Raw genomic sequence first — 20,100 nt, 5'->3', positions numbered from 1 at the left:
GAATTCCCTTCAAAAATCCCCAAAAGCATGACAATACCAAGACATATTATAATTAAATTTGCAAAATATAGTGATAAAGAAAAAAAATCTTAAAAGCAACAAGACAAAAGAAGTCCTTAACTTACAAGGGAGAACCCATAGAGCTAGGTGCAGATTTCTCAACAAAACTTGACAAGCTAGAAGGGAGTGGCATGATCTCTTCAATGTGCTGAATCTATAGCCAAGAATAATCTGTCCAGCAATGCTATCATTCAGAATAGAAGGACAGATAAAAAGAGTTTCCCAGACAAACAAAAACCAAAGGAGTTCATGACCACTATACCAACCGTGCAAGAAATATTAAAGAGAGTTCTTTGAGTGGAAAAGAAGGTCAAAAGTGGCAAAGACAAGAAAGGATCAGAAAAAATCTCCAGATACAATGGCAAAACAAGTAATAAAATGGCAATAAATACATATCTATCAATAATTACTCTGAATATAAATAGACTAAATGCTCCAATCAAAAAACATGGGGTGTCTGAATGGATTAAAAAAAAGCAAAAATCAGAAACCAGGGATGTACTGTATGGTGACTAACATAATATAATAAAAAAATATTAAAAAAAGGGAAGAAGTACAAACTGAGGGCTTCAGAGGGGAGGGGGTGGGGGATTGGGATAGGCTGGTGATTGGTATTAAGGAGGGCACATATTGCATGGTGCACTGGGTGTTATACGCAAGTAATGAATCATGGAACTTTACATCAAAAACTAGGGATGTACTGTATGGTGAATAACATAATATAATAAAAAATATTGTTATTAAAAAAACGCAAAAATAAACTATTGGGACTTCATCAAAATAAAAAGCTTCTGCACAGTGAAGGAAGCAACCAACAAAACTAAAAGGCAACCTATGGAATAGGAGAAGATATTAACAAATGACCTATCTGATAGAGGGTTAGTATTCAACATATATAAAGAATTTATAAAAATCAATACCCTAAAATTGAAAAATCCAGTAAAAAATGGGCAGAAGACATGAATAGACATTTTTCCAAAGAAGACATCCAGATAGCCAACAAGCATATGAAATGATGGTCAATATCACTTATCATCAGGGAAATACAAATCAAAATTACAATGAGATACCACCTCACACCTGCCAGAATAGCTAAAATCAACAATAGAAGACAGAACAGGTGTTGGTGAGGATGTGGAGAAAGGGGAACCCTCTTGCATTCTTGGTGGGAATGGAAACTGGTGCAACCACTCTGGGAAACAGTATGGAGGTTCCACAAAAAAGTTAAAAATAGAACTACTGTATGATCAAGCAATTGCACCACTACATATTTACCCAAAAGATACAGAAATACAAATTCAAAGGGATACATGCACCCTGATGTGTATAGCAGCATTCTCTACAATAGTCAAATTATGGAAAGAGCCCAAATGTCCACCAACAGATGAAAGGATAAAGAAGATGTGGAATAGATATACAATGGAATATTACTCAGCCACAAAAAAAGAATGGAATCTTGCCATTTACAGCGAGGTGGATGGAGCTAGAGAGTACTATGCTAAGCAAAATCTATCCATCAGAATAAGACAAATACCATATGATTGCACTCATATGTGGAATTTAAGAAACAACAAATCAGCATAAGGAAAAAAAATAGAGAGAGGCAAACCAAGAAACAGACCCTTAACTATAGAGAACAAACATGGTTATCAGAGGTCAGGTGTATGGGGGGGGGTGGGTTAAATAGTATGGGGATTAAGGTATGCATTTGTTATGATGAGCACTTGGGGTTGTATATAAGTGTTTAATCACTATATTGTACACCTGAAACTAGTATTACACTGTGTGTTAACTATCTGGAACTTAGATGAAAACTTAAAAAAAAAAAGTGGTGTTCAACCTACATGATTCTTACAGATAGTATAAAGACTGAAAAAAAAAGCCAGAATCAAAAGAATATGTACTATATGTTTTCATTTGAATAAGCCTCTAAGTAGACAAAAATTATTGATTATGCAATAGAATATTGGTTACCACAGGAGTATAGACAGGGAAGGAGCATAAGAGAACCTTAAGGGGTGCTAGAAAGTTTTTATATTCATAATTGTGTTGTGATTATGCAGGCATATACATATGTAAAGATATCATCAAGCTATATGTGTGTGTGTGTGTGTGTGCGTGTTTGTGTGTGTGTGTATGACACTTGTATGGTATTTATTATGATATAAATAATCAAATTTCTTAAAAGGAGACTCTTGCTGACAGGAAGGTTGTTAAACACGTCATTTATCTCATAAGATTTGACAGTTAAGACTAATTTTGCCAGTTGAAGAAAAATTGCAACTGAAATACTGGGCAATGATAATATAAAAGATGTTAGGAGAGATTAGAGTATAAAGGTTTTAAGGTCATTTTATTGATCAGGGGAGGATATAGGTATTGACTAGATTATCTGCTATGCATTATAAAACTTAGTTTAAGTTATGTGCATAGAGTAGAAGATAAATAAATTTTTATAAAATGCAGGGAAGATCAGCATTCCTGGGTGGTGCAGTCAGTTAAGGTCTGACTCTTGGTTTCAGCTCAGGTCATGATCTCAGGGTCATGAGATGGAGCCTAGCACTAGGCTCCACACTCAACATGGAGTCTGCTTGAGATTCTCTTTCCTTTTCCCACTGCCCCTCCCACTTGTGCTCACTCTAAAATAAACAAATCTTGAAAAAATGCATGGAAGATGGATAAAAGGAGCACACAAAAATGTGGCACACAGAAGACAAAATAAGATGGTAGAATAAGTCCAAATATAATCACAATAAATATATATAGACAAAACCCATCTGTTAAAAAACAGAGGCTCTCAGATTGGTACTCTTCCCTCAGATTCTGAAAGATGCCTTTCTATAACTTGAATAGATTATCTGAAACACATTGGTATTATCATTCAATATTTATTCTGTACCCTTAAAGAAATAACAGATTTTATATGAACAATTCAATACTAACCTCTTTATTATTTTTTCTTGCAGTCTGATCTCAGCCAAGAAATGGAATCTGATATGATAGATGTGGTAAGTGGCCTTCTCAGATTTTAGGAAATAAAATATTTCACATATACTATATTCTTTTTGATACTAGAGTGCTAAATAATTATATTTTCTTTAGTACTCTGTGTAAAAGTATAGAGACATACATATATAGTTAATGTTTAAAGCATATTTGCTTTATCTTTTGTGTCAGAAAATTGGATGCAACAAGGAAAAATTAAATAGTTTAAATTAAAAATTAAAGATAACCTAAAATTTGAGACAAAAATAAACCATGAATTAATTGAAAAAGGTGTAATTATAATGGGCAAATATGAGTGGAATCTTTTCAGCATATTCTGAAAGAAGAACAAAAAATAATCCCTTTATTGACATTTCTGATTTGGAACACTCTTCCCTTAAGAAATAATTTGCATGTGTACTGCTTTTTTTTGGTGGAGATTATAACTGCTCTTTGGAGTTTTTAATTACCCAAGAGAACAGATCTTAATATACTTAATAAGTCAAAGTTCCTTGAATTATGTATATCAAATATTGACATAGAGAAATTAATATTCATAAAATGCCACTGTTGAGGAAATATTTTCCTTAGTTAAGTTCCACCAAATAAAATCTTGAACACGTACCTACTGCCTTGAGTACCTGTGTTCATTCTTTATTTAGAAAGAAATCTGATGGAACTCTTTAGAATTACAGATTTCCTGAAGTATTTAAGATATGGCTGGGACAACTAGAATTATTTAATTATATTTCTTTCTTTCTAGACCAATCTAGTATTCATTTGAAGGAAGTTTAACAGGCTCAAACACATATAATTGCAAATGGTTTAAGAATAGTTTTTAGCTTTGGGGTTTTTTTTGTTTGTTTGTTTTGTTCATTGCTAATAAGTCAGTCAGCCAGGGAAAAAGAAATACCATATGATTTCACTCATATGTGGAATTTAAGAAACAAATGAACAAAGGGGGGTGAAAAGAGAAAACCAAAAAATAAAATCAGACTCAACTATAGAGAACAAACAGATGATTACCCAAGGGGTGGTGGGTGGGGGGATGGGTGAAATAGGTGAAGGGGATTAAGAGTTCACTTGATGAGCGCTGAGTAATGTATAAAATTGTTGAATCACTGTAGTGTACACCTGAAACTAACATAACACCATTTGTTAACTATACTGGAATTAAAATAACATTAAAAAGGAAATTTTTAAAAAAAGTTATTTCATGCCAGAATAAAACATCTAATACTAATTCCATTTTTTTAAAAGATTTTATTTATTTATTTGAAAGAGAGAGAAAGAGAGAAAGCAATGAGCGGGAGTGGGGTGGGGGGAGGGACAGTGGGAGAGGGAGAAGCAGACTCCATGCTGGGCAGGAGCCTGACACTAGGCTTAATCCCAGGACCCTGAGATCATGACCGGAGCGAAAGGCAGATGCTTGACCAGCTGAGTCACCCAAGGGCCCCTCCATTTTTAACATAATATCTGGAACAAAAGGGAGGACCTCTCTGCCTTAAAAACTACCTCCTTTTATAGTTTGCTGAAGTTTGTCAGAATGAACATTTTCCAGTGGAATATACAATATTAAGCAAGGTCATGTTTTCTTTTCAAGTGAAAGAAAGTTTTATGGGTCCTTCCTGAAAAATAGGTTTTGATAAGAGCAAGTTGAAATAAAACATGAAGACATTGAGTTCATAGAGGGGCATACTGGATAAGAAGAAAGAAAATACGCTACTTGACAATTTTTCCTAGGGCAGGAACTTCACTCCTGAAGCATTTGTTTTAGTCAGATATAAACTCAATTTAACTTTGGTAACAAACTAGAAGCCACCAAAGGTATAGTTGAAAGTAAAGTTAGTCTGCATTCTGTATCTGCCATAAATCATTAACACATATTTCTCATTATCAACTCGGAGGAGGTCTTGTGGTTGAGATTATCCTATTTCAGAAATCATGAAATAGACGACTTATTATATTCTTCATGGTTTTGTAGACTGGAAGGCTGTAGAGCCTACATGTTATAAAAATGGAACAAATTTTGACATTTTTAATAGTCTTTACTTCCTAAATATAGAGAAATAAGCATATATAGAGAAACAAGCATACAGTATTTGTTACCTAGAGTTTTCTTTATTTTTCACCCTGTTTTCCCCAAGCATTCCTTACCCTCCCCTTTCATTTTACTTTGTTTATCCTTCAGATTTTCTCTTCCTAACTATTTCTATTTTCTCTTGCTGTTCCATATGGGAACTGAAAGTAAACTACTGGTGCCAAATACAGAAAACATTTATAGACTTGGAGAATGTACATGATGTTAAAACATGTCAGACTTCAGAAACTAATAAGAAAGCACTTAAAGCCTAGAAGATTTTTGTGTCTCTGGCCACATTGCTCAGGATTTACAATTATATCTATGTCTTCTCTCTCTAAGAAATGTTTCTTCATTAGAAATTATATTGACATTATAGTAATGGATGGACATGCAGGAGAAGGAAGTATTATCCTCATCTATTTCTATAGGGTAACCTGTTTAAGACTTTCTAAGTGCCTAATGTCTAATACTGTTATTGGGTTCAATTTAGAAAAGCACAAATTGATTATATATTGGCACAGATGTCAGCTCTGGGATCCAATTTTTGTTATACCTCTAGTAAAATAAATAATATCATGTATTCATATATACTTAGACTTTGAAAGCACTTTAGTTTTGGTCCAACTATCCACTCTAGTATTTGAATATTTCTCATGCATCAAGGAGGGCCTAACATATGCCAAATACTGTATTTGTTGCTTAAAATTCACTTAATTTCATTTTATTCTTCTAATTCCTTTGATGTGAAGTACATTTTTTAAAGATAAGGAAACTGAGGCTCATAGAATTTAAACCACTTGCTCAAGATTCTACAACTAATAAGTTGCTCATGTGGGATTTGCATTGGGGTTATTGTGACACTAAAGCCCATGTTCTTTCCTTTATACCGCATATTTATAGTCTATTCTCATATATACCTGCAGTCTAGGAATCCTGTTTATCTGGAAAGCTTCTCACTGTTGGGAAGTCCTCTCTTAGAGTGATAAAAGAGCTTCTATTCTATAGTTTTCACCCATTGTTCTTACTTCTACTCCCAAAGGTTGACAGAATTAATTTAATTATTCTTTCACATGATTGCTCATATATTTCAATACAGCAATATTCTTTTCCTCAGATAAACACTCTCAGTTCCTCTTACCAGTATGGTTGCTCTGGTGTGAATATGGCACAAGGTATCCATAATCAATTTAATAAGATATGTAGAATTATTGATGCTCAGAACTGTGAGAACCAGTATAGAGCATTAGTTTGTCACTTCTCTTATTCTAAATGCTATACTATTTTGACTGCTTCTTGAGATGGAATTTATTTTTGTATTGTTTGGACATTCCCCATCACACTGCTGTCAAAGATTGTGCTTCTTGCCCAAATATTAAAAAGGAAAAATATTTTCATAATATTTATTATGTGTAGGCACTTTTCTAAGTGTTTTATATAGAACATTTAACTAAAATTCTTTAGTTATTTTTCCATAGCTACTGTATTTCCCCCTCCCTATACTTTAGTATTTGTTTTTCAGAAATTATACAGTTGAGAAAGAGGAACACTCTGACACTGTTGGTGGGAATACAAACTGGTGCAGCCACTCTGGAAAACAGTATGGAAGTTCCTCAAAAGGTTAAAAATAGAACTAACTTACCTTCCAGCAATTGCGCTACTAGGTATTTACCCAAAGGATACAAAAATACTGATTTGAAGGGATATATGCACCCTAATGTTTATAGCAACATTATCAACAATAGCCAAATAATGGAAAGAGCCCAAATGTCCATCAACTAATGAATGGATAAAGAAATTGTTGTATACATATACAATGGAATATTAGCCATAAAAAAGAATGAAATCTTGCCATTTGCAGTGATGTGGATGGAGTGAGAGAGTATTATACTAAGCGAAATAAGTCAGTCAGAGAAAGACAAATACTACTTGATTTCACTCATATTTGGAATTTAAGAAACAAAACAGATGACCATGGCGGGGGAAAAAGAGAAAAGCAAACCAGGAAACAGACTCTTAACTATAGAGAAAAAACTGAGGATTACTGGAAGGGAGGTGGATAGGGAATGGATTAAATAGGTGAAGGGTCCTAAAGAGGGCACTTTTAATGAGCAGTTGGTGTTGCATGGAAGTGATGAATCATTAAATTCTACACCTGAAACTAATATTACACTGTATGTTAACTAACTGGAATTTAAATAAGAACTTGGAGAAAAAAATAAAAGTTATATAGTTGACCCTATTAAGTTTCACTATTACCACTTATTCAGCTCTTTTACAATTCTAATTCATTTATTCAACAAATATTTCCTGAACATACTTTATGTGACCTTCACTGTTCAATATACTGGGAACAAAATAGGCATATATCCCTGTTGTCATCAAGTTTAAACTAACAAGTAAGTGAAATATATGGTATGTCAAATGGTGATAAATGTTACAGAGAAAAATAAAGTGAGGAAATAGGATCAGGTACTGGCAATCAGAGTTGAATGTTAGGGAAGACCTCACTGAGAATGAGAGCAAAGACCTGAAGAAAGTGAGAGGCCTTTAACCATGTGACAATCTAGAAGTGTGTTCTAGGTGGAGGACATAAAAGGCAAAGATTATGAGAAAAGCACATGCTTCATGTATTCTAAGAATAACAAGAACACCTAAAAAAAAAAAAAACATAACAAGGAGGCCAACATGGTTGGAGTGAAATGTGGATAGGAGAGTGGGAAGTAGAATAATCAAAACTGAGGTCTAAGAGCAAATGGACAAGGGGGGCATTATATAGGTAGTGGGCCACTGTAAAGACTTAACTTTTTATCCCTCAACATACAATTATGTAAATTTTCACACATATAGAAAAGTTGAAAGAACTATATAGTAAAACCCATATCCATACCACTTAGATTCTATGAATAACATTTTACTGTATTTGCTTTATGAAATATCCATTGTCTGTCCATCCCTCTGTCTACCCACCAATCAATCTTATTTTTTATGATGTGCTTCGAAGTAATTTGCAGTAGTCAGTACACATCACCCCAAATACTTAAGCATGGCTGTCATTAACGAAGCTTCAGTACTGGTTTTAAGTTCAATTTTATAGATAAAATTTACAGAAAATATGGGGCGCCTGGGTGGCACAGCGGTTAAGCGTCTGCCTTCGGCTCAGGGCGTGATCCTGGCGTTATGGGATCAAGCCCCACATCAGGCTCCTCCGCTGTGGGCCTGCTTCTTCCTCTCCCACTCCCCCTGCTTGTGTTCCCTCTCTCTCTGGCTGTCTCTATCTCTGTTGAATAAATAAATAAAATCTTTAAAAAAAATTTACAGAAAATAAAATGCAAAAATTTTAAGTGTGTTATTCTATGAGTTTTGGCAAATACACACACCTGTTTAACACTTGTGAAGATATAGATCATTACCCTCATTCAGGAAATTCCCTCATGCTCATTCTGAGTCATCTCTGATGCCTCTCCCCCATGTCCCCACACTTTCACCAAGAGGCAACCACAGTTCTGAATTTCTCCACCTCAGATTAGTTTGACAATTTAGGAAATTCATATAAATGAAATTACACGTTATATGGTTTTTTGTAAGTTTTTTTTCATTTAGCAGTCAATGCTCTTTATGTCAATTTTTGGTTTCAGTTGATTTTTTCACTTATATTGATATGTAGAATTCCATTGTATGGATATACCATAGTTTATCCTTTCTTATGTTGATGGACATTCCTGTTGTCTCCAGTTTAAGGCAACTATGAGTAAAGTTGTTCTGAACATATTTTATGGAAGGATTTTTTTTAAGATTTTATTTATTTGAGAGAGAGAGAAAGCATGAGCAGGGAGGTTAGGGGCAGAGGGAGAAGGAGAAGCAGACTCCCTGCCAAGGAAGGAGCCAGATGTGGGGCTCGATCCCAAGACCCTGAGTTCATGACCTGAGCCTAACACAAATGCTTAACTAACTGAGCCACCTAGGTGCCCCTAAGGAAGGATTTTTTAAAGACAATTCTTTTAAGAGTAGTTTTACATTCACAGAAAAATTGGAAGGCAGGTACAGAGATTTCCCATATGCTCCCTTACCCCACATATGCATAGCCTCCCACATTATCAACATCTCCCACCAGCATGGTACATTTGTTACAATTGATGAACATTCTTTGATACCTCATAATCACCCGAAGTCCATAGTTTACATTATGGTTCACCCTTGGTGTTATACATTCCGAGTTTGGACAAATGTGTAATGTGTATCCATCATTATAGCATCATAGAGTATTTTCACTGCCCTAAAAATCCTATCTGCTTTGTGAATATTTTTACAGTCTTTGTGGACATGTTTTCATTTCTTTTTGGAAATACCTAGAAATAAGACTGCTGGTGAAGATGCATGTTTAATATTATAAGAATCTTCCAGAACTTTTCCAAAAGCAGCTATATTTTATACTCCAATAATAAACGTATAAAATTTCCAGTTGCTCCACATCATTGCCAAAATTTGGTATTGTTAGGCTTCTCAATTTTAGTCATTCTGGCGAGTGTGTAGTGGTATCTCATTGTAGCTTTAATTTGCATTTTTGTATTAACTGATTGTTAATCAGTTTTACATATGATATGTACTTTTACATGTGCTTTTTTGTCCTTTCATATATCATTTTTTGTGTGTATAGTGTCTATTCAAAAGTTGTTTTTTTAAACATGAGTTGTTTGTATTTTTATTATTGAATTATTAGAGTTTTTAACATAGCCTGGATGCCAGTCCTTTGTCAGGTATTTACATTTACAGTATTTTCTCCCAGTGGAGATTGCTTATTCATTTTCTTAATGGAGTCTTTTGGTGAGTAGCAGTTTTTAATTTTGATGCTGTTTAATCTGTTTTTTTTTCTTTTATGCTATTGCTTTGTGTGTTGTGTCTAATAAAACTTTGCCTGCCCCAAGTTGTGAAGATACTCTTTTATGTTTTCATCTAAATGCTTTATAATTTTAGTTTTTATATTTAGATTTACGATCCATCTCAAAATATTTTTTATGTATGGTTTAATATAGGAGTTACAGATCATTGTGTTTTCTTTATGGATTTTATGTTGTTTTAGTAGTATTTGTGGAAAGAGTTTCCTTTTTTGATTGGATTATTTTGGTTCCCTAGTCAAAAATTGAATGACTGTGTAAGTGAATTTCTGTGTCTGACCAGTCTATTTTGTTTTATTACCTGTTAGTCAGTTATTATGCCAATATCACACTATCATACTTGGACTCAAATATTAGATTTTTAGAAAGCCCTTGTTGAAACTATACATGGTAACTCATTGTACAATGCACAGTAATGCATTAACACATTATTTCTCACTGACATATTAGCACCATTTAGACAAAAATAGTTTGTATGCTTATAATTTGGGTAGAATGAAGCAGAGGAAGAGGGAGGAGGCAGGTACAGTCTGAAGCCAATCCTGAGATTCTATCTATTCTAGTGTATAATAGTACCTAGTTTGAAAGAAAATATAGTAGAAGAAACTATGAAGTGATATTTCTACCATAATTGGAAAGTCCTTTTCCCTGTTTGTCTCTGTAATTTCCCAGGTGCTTTGTTCTGGGGTATATCAAAGGGCATAGGAGATGAGGAAAGAGCTCATTCTTTAATCATCAAAAACAACTACTTGTATTACTTGTAGAGTAAATAAACTATTAATTCTGAAAGACGTTCTATGCATGCATCATGATTTCTAAAAGCTAAAAAAATGAGTGTTTTATGACCAGCTTTTGAAGGTGGTGTCTTGTATTTTTCAAATTTATCACATTATCTATTCTCTTTCATACTGTATAGCCAAACTAAATGTTATGCTTTGATCATTTTAAATCCATAACATTTATTTATTTTCCCAAAATCTTACTCTTGGGAGCAAATAAACTATCTTTTGATTGGAAGGGTTGGTAGCCATATCTGCACCATAAACCAGATGAAAAAATGTAGTTGATTAATAACTTCTCTGACAGTTTTTGTGACTTGGAACAAGAAGGCAGAAGCAAAAAGTGATAATAAATCTTTATCTTTTATTTGAGAATAAGTAATTCTAAGTAAAGGTCAGATTCTAATGAAAAGCAGAGCAATAGCAAATGTACATATCAGTTTTCAAAAGCTGCATTTGTGGTGCCTTGTTAAAGATAATAACAGCTTATATTTCTAGAGTACCACATGCCACACAATATTCTTTTTTTTTCTTAAAGATTTTATTTATTTATGTGACAGAGAGGCAGCCAGCGAGAGAGGGAACACAGCAGGGGAGTGGGAGAGGAAGAAGCAGGCTCCCAGCGGAGGAGCCCGATGTGGGACTCGATCCCAGAACGTCGGGATCACGCCCTGAGCCAAAGGCAGACTTTTAACGACTGCACTACCCAGGCGCCCCATCCACACAATATTCTAATCACTATCCTTACATTTACTTATTTAATCTCACAAATATTCTATGAGATAGATGCTTATAATTATTTTCATTTTATAGATGAAGGTTCTGAGGCACAGAGATTAATTAACTTGTCCAAGTTCACACTGCTTCTCTTCCTGATATTAGAGGAAAAGCTGTCAACCTTTCACTGCTCAGTAACATGTTAGCTGTGGACTTGTCATTTATGACCTTTATTATGTTTGAAGTATGTTCCTTCTATCACCGTTTGTTCAGAATTTTTATCATGAGGATGTTGAATTTTGTCAAATATTTTTTCTGCATCTATTGAGATTTTATGATTTTTTTATCTTTCATTTTGTAATGTGGTATATCACATTTAATGATTTCTGAGGTTTTTTTAGTTTTATTTATGTATTTATTGTTATTATGTTCATTTAGCCACTGTATAGTACATCATTAGTTTTTCACGTAGTGTTCAGTGATTCATTAGTTACATATAACACCCAGTGCTCATCACAGCATGTCCCCTCCTCAACACCCATCACCCTGTTACCCCCTCCCCCCATCTCCCTTCCCCTCTGAAGCCCTCAGATTGTTTCCCGAGGTCCATAGTCTCTCATGGTTCATCTCCCTCTCTGATTTCTCCCCCTCTGGATTTCCCTCCCTTCCCCTATGGTCCTCTGTGCTATTGCTTATGTTCCACTTATGAGTGAAACCATTTCTGTATTTTGAATCATCATTGCATCCCAGAAATAAATTCCACTCGATCAAGGTGTATGACCCATTTCAATGTGCTATTGAATTTGGTTTGCTAGTATTTTGTTGAGAATTTTTGTATCTATTTTTGTCCTTTATTTATTTTTTAATCATGTTATGTTAGTCACCATACAGTACTTCATTAGTTTGTGATATAGTGTTCCATGATTCATTGTTTGAGTATCACACCCAGTGCTCCTTGCAACATGTGCCCTCCTTAATACCCATTTGTATCTATACGCATCACAGATATTGGCCTGAAGTTTTCTTTTTTTGTAGTATCCTTATCTGATCTTGGTAAGAGGGTAATGCTGGCCTTGTAAAATAACTTTGGGAGTGTTCTCTTCTCTCCAACACTTTGGAAGAGTTTGAGAAGGATTGGTGTTAGTACTTCTTTAAATGGTTGGTAGAATACATCTGTAAAGCCATCTGGTCCTTGGGTTTTTCTCTGGGGAAGTTTTTAAATTACTGATTCAATCTCCTTCCTCATTATTGGTCTTTTTGGATTTTCTATTTCTTCATGATTCAGCCTTGGCATGTTGAATGTTTCTAGAAATTTATCCATTTCTTCTGGTTTATCCAATTATTGCCATGTAATTGTTCATAGTAGTCTCTCATAATCCTTTGTGTTTCTGTAGTATCATTTGTAATGTCTTTCACTTATAATTTTATTTGTGTCCTCTCTTTTTGCCTATATAAAGTCTAACTAAAGTTCTCTCAATTTTGTTTACTTTTCAAAAGATCAGCTTTTAGTTTTTTGTTGGTCACTTCTATCTTTTGCCAATCTCTCCTCTGATCTTTGTTATCTCCTTTATCCTGCTAACATCAACTTAGTTTTATTATTATTATTAATTATTATTATTATTTTCCTAATTCCTTGTGATATATAGTTAGGTTATAATTTGAGATTTTTCTTTTTTTCTTAAGGTAGGCATTTGTCACCATAAAATTTCTTCTTAGAACTGCTTTTGCTGCATTCCATAAGTTTTGGTGTATTGTTTTTCCATTTTAATTTTTTCAAGTTACTCTGATTTTCCTTTTTTATTTCTTCTTTGATCAATTTGTTGTCCAGGAATGTGTTGTTTAATTTCCACATGTTTTTGAATTTTCCAGTTTCTTTCTGTTATTGATTTCTACTTTCATATCATTGTGATATGAAATGTGATAAGATTTATTATGATTTCAATTTTTTAAAATTTGTTGACATTTGATTTGTGACAAAACATATGATGAATCCTGGAGAATGTTCTGTAGGTGCTTGTTTTCAATGTGTATCATGCTGTTGTCAGATAGAATGTTCTGTATATGTCTGTTAGGTCCATTTGATCTGAAGTATAGCTCAAGTCCAATGTTTCCTTAATTGATTTTCTATCTGGATCATCTATCCATTGTTGAAAGTGGGGTATCACATCTCCATACTATTATTGTATTTCTATCTCTTTTTTTAAAAATTTTTTATTATGTTATGTTAGTCACCTTACAGTGCATCATTAGTTTTTGATGTAGTATTCCATGATTTATTGTTTGCGTATAACACCCAGTGCTCCATGCAATACATGCCCTCCTTAATACCCATTACTGGGCTAGCCCACCCCCCACACCCCTCCCCTCTGAAGCCCTCAGTTTGTTTCCCAGAGTCCATAGTTTTTCATGGTTCATTCCCCCTTCTGTTTACCCCCCCTTCATTCTTCCCTTCCTTCTCCTACCGATCTCCCTGCTATTCCTTATGTTCCACAAATGAGTGAAACCATATGATAATTGTCTTTCTCTGCTTGACTTTTTTCACTTAGCATAATCTCCTCCAGTCCCACCCATGTTGCTTCAAATGTTGTGTAATCATTCTTCCTGATGGCTGAGTAATACTCCATTGTTTATATGGACCACATCTTCTTTATCCATTCGTCTGTTGAAGGGCATCTTGGCTCCTTCCACAGTTTAGCTATTGTGGGCAATGTTGCTATGAACATTGGGGTGCATATGGCCCTTCTCTTCACTAAGTCTGATGATACATTGACTTTTTTATTACAATAAAGTTAGCTTATTTGTCTCCTGTGACTGATTTTAACTTAAAGTCTATTTTGTCTGATGTAAGTATAGGTTCCTTTGCTTTTTTTTTTTTTTTTTGGTTTCCATTTGCATGGAATATCTTTTCCCACCCTTTCACTTTGAGCCTATATATATATTTAAGGCTGAATTAAGTCTCTTGTAGGCAGCATTTGGTTGAGTCTTGTTTTTTATTGCATGTAGCCACTCTGTGTCTTTTGATTGGATAGTTTGATCCATTTACATTTGAAGTAATTATTGATAGGTTTGGAATTACTAATGTCATTTTATTACTGTTTTCTAGCTATTTTGTAGTTCCTTTGTTCATTTCTCTCTTGCTGTCTTTCTTTGTGATTTGTTGATTTTCCATATTTGTATACTTTGATTCCCTTCCCTTCCCTTTACCTTTTGTGTACCTACTATAGGTTTTTGCACTGTGGTTACCATGAGGTTTTTTTTTTTTTTAAGATTTTATTTATTTATTTGACAGAGACAGAGACAGCCAGCAAGAGAGGGAACACAGGCAGGGGGAGTGGGAGAGGAAGAAGCAGGCTCATAGCAGAGGAGCCTGATGTGGGGCTCGATCCTGGAACACCGGGATCACGCCCTGAGCTGAAGGCAGACGCTTAACCGCTATGCCACCCAGGCGCCCCGACCATGAGGTTTAATACATCTTCCAGATATAACCCTTCATTTTAAGTTGAAAACAACTTCAATTTTGAACAAAAACTTTACTCTTTTTCTCTCCCTATTTTATATTTTTGATGTCACAATTTCCTCCTTTTTATATTGTGTATCTGTATATCCATTCACAAATAATTGTTGCTATAGCTATTAGTTTTAGCTATAGCTATTTTTAATACTTCTATCCTTTCACCTTTACACTAGAGTTAAGTGATTAACACGCTGCCATATTATGGTATTGTATTCTGAATTTTACTATATACCTTGACCAGTGTGTTTTATATTTTTGTATTCATGTGACTAATTAGCATCCTTTCATTTGAGTTTGAAAAACAACTTTCAGCAATTCTTGTAAGTCAAATCTAAGCATGCCTAGTAGTGATGAACTCCTGTTGTTTTGTTTTGTTTTGTTTTGTTCTGTTTTGTTTTTGTTTTTGTCTGAGAAAATCTTTATCTCTTCTTCATTTATGAAGGACAACTTTGCCAGATAAAGTACTCTAGGCTGGCACTTTTCTTTCAGCACTTTGAATATATCATCACACTTTCTCTTGACCTATAAGGTTATTCTGAGAAATCTTCTTTTTTTTTTTTAAAGATTTATTTATTTATTTATTTATTTGACAGAGATAGAGACAGCCAGCGAGAGAGGGAACACAAGCAGGGGGAGTGGGAGAGGAAGAAGCAGGCCCATAGCATAGGAGCCTGATGTGGGGCTTGATCCCATAACGCCGGGATCACGCCCTGAGCCGAAGGCAGACGCTTAACCGCTGTGCCACCCAGGCGCCCCATCTGAGAAATCTTCTGATACCTTATGGGAGTTCTCTTATAAGTGACAAGCTTTTCTTTTTTTCTTGCTGCTTTTAAGATTTTCTCTTTGTGTTTGTGTTTTACAATTGTACTGTCATGTGTCTTGGAGAAGATCCCTTTGAGTTAAAATTTGTCTGGGGACCATGAACTTGAATATCCAAATCTCTTCCCAGATTTGGGTAGTTCTCAGTCATTATTTCTTCAAGTAAGCTTTCTGCCTCTTTCTTCTTCTATTCTGGGACTCTGATAATGTGTAGATTGTTTCTTTTAATGATGTACCATAAGTCCTATAGGCTTTCTTTATTCCTTTTCATTCCTTTTTTTCTTCTCTTCTGACCGGATAATTTCAAATGATCTGCCACCAACTTCACTGATTCTTTTGTTTTGTCTAATCTGTTGTTGAAGCTCTCCATTGATTTCTTCAGTTTAGTCATTGTATTCTTTAGCTCTAAAATTTTTGTCTGTTTTGTGTGTGTGTGTGTGTGTGTCTGTGTCTGTGTGTCTGTGTGTCTGTGTGGAACTTCTCATTTTGTTCTTGTATAATTTCCTGATTTTGTCAAATTACTTACTGCTTTTTCATGTAGCTGTATAGCTTCTTTTTTTTTTTTAAGATTTTATTTATTTATTTGACAGAGATAGAGACAGCCAGTGAGAGAGGGAACACAAGCAGGGGGAGTGGGAGAGGAAGAAGCAGGCTCCCAGTGGAGGAGCCTGATGTGGGGCTCGATCCCATAACGCCGGGATCACGCCCTGAGCCGAAGGCAGATGCTTAACCGCTGTGCCACCCAGGCGCCCCAGCTGTATAGCTTCTTTAGAACAATTATTTTGAATTCTTGGTCAGGCAATTTGTATATTTCCATTTCTTTGAGGTCAGTTACTGGAAGTTTACTGTGTTCCTTTAGTGGTATCATATTTTCTTGATTCTTTGTGACCCCTGTGGCTTTGCATAGAGTTACCTCTTCCAGACTTTATGGACTGACTGCAGTAAAGGAAGACCTTCACCTGAAGGTGGGGACATGTTAAAGCATGCTGTAACCCTGCATCTTGTGATGCATGCCACCAAGTGTGAGGGAATATAGTGGCTCTGGGTCCAAGAGGGCATTATGGCTGTTGGCTAGGGCCTCTCATGTCCACACATTCACAAATAGGTGATACTTAATGAGAGTTTTGGGGGGGTCTGCAGTGATTGCAGTGGTTGTTAGGGTCCTCAATGGTGACTCCAGGTTCAGAGGTTAGGGACCAGAGAAGGCAGCTGTGGTAACATGCTGGTGGTATGCATATACTTGGCTGCAGTGCCCGTGTAGTGACAGAGGCTCTCTGCAAATACACACATTGTGGTGAGAACAAGGGTCAGCAGCAGGAGCTTGAGCCAACTGTAGGCACACTAGCAGATACACTGGCTGTTATCTTATACTCCTGTAGCCACAGTCTTGTCACAGGCATACACATGGCAGTGGAGACTAATGGCAGCCCTCAGGTCAGAAGAGTGCAGTTGTATAGCTGAAGGTTAGCACAGTAGTGCAGACCAGTGACTGAAAATAGAATCGTATCCAGACCCACAGCCATTGTATGGACCCTGGCTGTCAGTTTGCACTCATAGACATAGGAGCTTGCTATCGGTGCAGGCATGGCAGTGGAAGCTGGTGATAGAGTCAGGCCAATGGTGAGAAGATGCACAGCTCGGTAATGCCTACAGGTGAGCTCAGTGATACAGGCCAGTGACAGGAGTCAGGACTATATCCAGGTCCACAGACAGCTGTGCAGGCCTTGGCTATCTGAATGCACTTCTTCGGCTGTAGGGGCTCACCCCAGGTGTGTGCATGGTAGTGGAGGTTGGTGATAGGAGTTAGGTTGGCAATGTACAGGTGTACAGCTGCAGGCATAGTGCAAAGTCAAGTGGTGCATGATAGTGACAGGAGTCAGGGCTGTATCTGGGTCAACCAGGAGCCCTGGGGATCTTAGCTGTCCATGTGCACTTGTGCAGCTATAAGGACTTGCCACAAGTATGCACATGGCAGTAAAGGCCAGTGGCTGGAGTCAGGATGCTGTAGGTGCACAGCTGCCAGAAGCAAGCCACAAGTGTACTCACAATGATGGAGGCCAAACATAAGGTCTAGGCTTGTGTCTTGTGTGATCACAGTTACAGAGGCCAGGGCTGGCTGCTGGTATGGATCTGGGCTTCAGCAGGAGTAGGGACTGAGCTGGCTGTCATCTGAAAACATGAAACTCTGTGGAGCAAGAACTTCAGCAATGAAATCTACAAGGGATGCATGACAGTTGTGCTTGCCATCAGTTTCTTCAGTGGTAAAAGCTGATGAGCATTCTGTTGGTGCCTGTGATGAGGTCCATGGTAGTGCAATTTGGAGGGTGTATAGCATCTGCAAGAGCTATTGAGGTCCTCAGTAGTGAAGTGTTCTGGGGTCCTCTGCAAAGCAAGCCAGTACGAACCAGTTACTCCTGTGTGTAGCTGATATTGGTAGCCCCTATCCTTCTTCCTTGTTCTTAGCCATCTCCAGATGTCTCAGCTTTGTTGTTCTATGGGTGGAATGAAACTGAAACGGATCCTTCATGTAGTGCCCCAGTAGGCTGAGGAAGCCTGTCACTGCCTGCTTTCCCTTTGTTGGCAAGGGGAACTCTTTTGGCCAAGGGAATCCCTCTTGGAACTGAGCAGTGCTGACCTAGAGGATAGGATGATAAAGACTAAATTAAGCTATTCTTTCTACCCAGTTTGTGGATTTATTCTCGGATATTTTATCCCGCTGTGTTGCTGAAGCTTAAGTAGACTCCTCAATTCTCCCAGAACTATTTCCATTTGTGGATAGCTCTCCAATTGTTAATCTTTGTTGGGGAATGGAGGCTGTGGTCTACTCTGCCATCTAGGTGACATCACTCTCACCCAAAAGTGTTTTATTTCAATGTAGTCCAATTTATCTGTAGTTTCTTTTGTCACTTGTCCTTCAGATGTCGTAACTAAAACTTTGGGTTAGCCAAGTCACAAATATTTACTTCTATGTTTTCTCCTGGAAATTGTATTGCTATAGCTCTTACATTTAGCTGTATAATTTTTTGTTGAGTTAATTTTTATAAAAATGGGAGATAAAGGTGGGAGATAATTGTCCACATTTATTTTTGAGTGAATACCCAGCTGTCCCAACACTATTTCCTGAAAAGACTATTCTTTCCCTTTCAAAATTTATTTATTTAAAAATCAACCGTAAACGAGAGGCTTATTTCTGAACATTCAGTTCTATTCCATTGATCTAAGTGGTTATTCTTTTTTTTAAGATTTTATTTATTTATTTATTTGAGAGAGAAAGAGAGAGAGAGCACAAGCAAGGGGGAGGGGCAGAGGAGAGGGAGAAGCAGGTTCTTCACTGAGCAGGGAACCCAATGTGGGGCTCTGGGATAATGACCTGAGCTGAAGACAGATGCTTAACCAACTGAGCCACCTACACGCCCCTTTAGGTGGCTATTCTTATGCAATTACACGCTATAGTAACTTTTGAAATCAAAAGCCCTCCAATTTTATTTTTTTCAAGATTATTTTAAAACTCCTTTTGGTCCCTTGCTTTTCCATGAATTTTTAGATAGGCTTGTCAGTTGCTGTACAAAAGCCAGCTAGGATTTTGAGGCATAGTGTTTTGAATCTATAGGTCAACATGGGGAATTTTGCCACTTAACAATATTAAACCTTGTAGTCAATGAACATCAGATATATTTTCATTTATTTACTTACCTGTCAATCTATTTATTTATGTTCCTTTTTAAGTCAATTTTTATTTAAATTCTGGTTCATTAACACATATGTTAAAATTGGTTTCAGGTGTAGAATTTAGTGATTCATCACTTACATATAACACCCAGTGCTCATCCAAGTACTCTCCTTAATACCCATCACCCATTTAGCCCGTCCCCCACCTACCTCCCTCCATCAACTCTCTGTTCTCTGAAGTTAAGATTCTCTTATGGTTCACTTCCCTTGCTCTTTTTTCCCCATATGTTCATTTGTTTTATTTCTTAAATTCCACGTATGAGTGAAATCATAAATCTTTCTCTGACTTATTTTGCTTAGCATAATACACTTTAATTCCGCCCATGTCATTGCAAATGGCAAGATTTCATTATCCATTCATCAGTAGATGGAGATTTGGGCTCTTTCCATAATTTGGCTGTTGATAATGGAGTCACTGTTGATAATGCTGCTATAAACATTAGGGTCATGTGCCCTTTCCAATCAGTATTTTTGTGTCCTTTTGGTAAATACCTCATAGTGCAATTTCTGGGTCATAGGATA

General features: G+C 36.2%; 1 protein-coding gene across 1 annotated transcript in view; it reads left to right on the top strand.

Annotated features, from left to right (window-relative positions):
• Positions 1-20,100, top strand: part of LOC148106914 (uncharacterized) — a 244,756-nt gene that overhangs the window by 146,618 nt on the left and 78,038 nt on the right. The window contains exon 6 of the mRNA XM_087860072.1: positions 3,027-3,068. Coding sequence (XP_087716198.1) covers positions 3,027-3,068 — 42 coding nt within the window. The remainder of the gene's footprint in view (positions 1-3,026; positions 3,069-20,100) is intronic.

This window comes from Ursus americanus, chromosome X (assembly GCF_024610735.1).
Source record: "Ursus americanus isolate L20-20 chromosome X, mUrsAme1.1.p, whole genome shotgun sequence".
Taxonomy (NCBI): domain Eukaryota; kingdom Metazoa; phylum Chordata; class Mammalia; order Carnivora; family Ursidae; genus Ursus; species Ursus americanus.
Note: the sequence above shows the minus strand (reverse complement) of the source record. Positions and strands in the feature narration are given on the sequence as shown.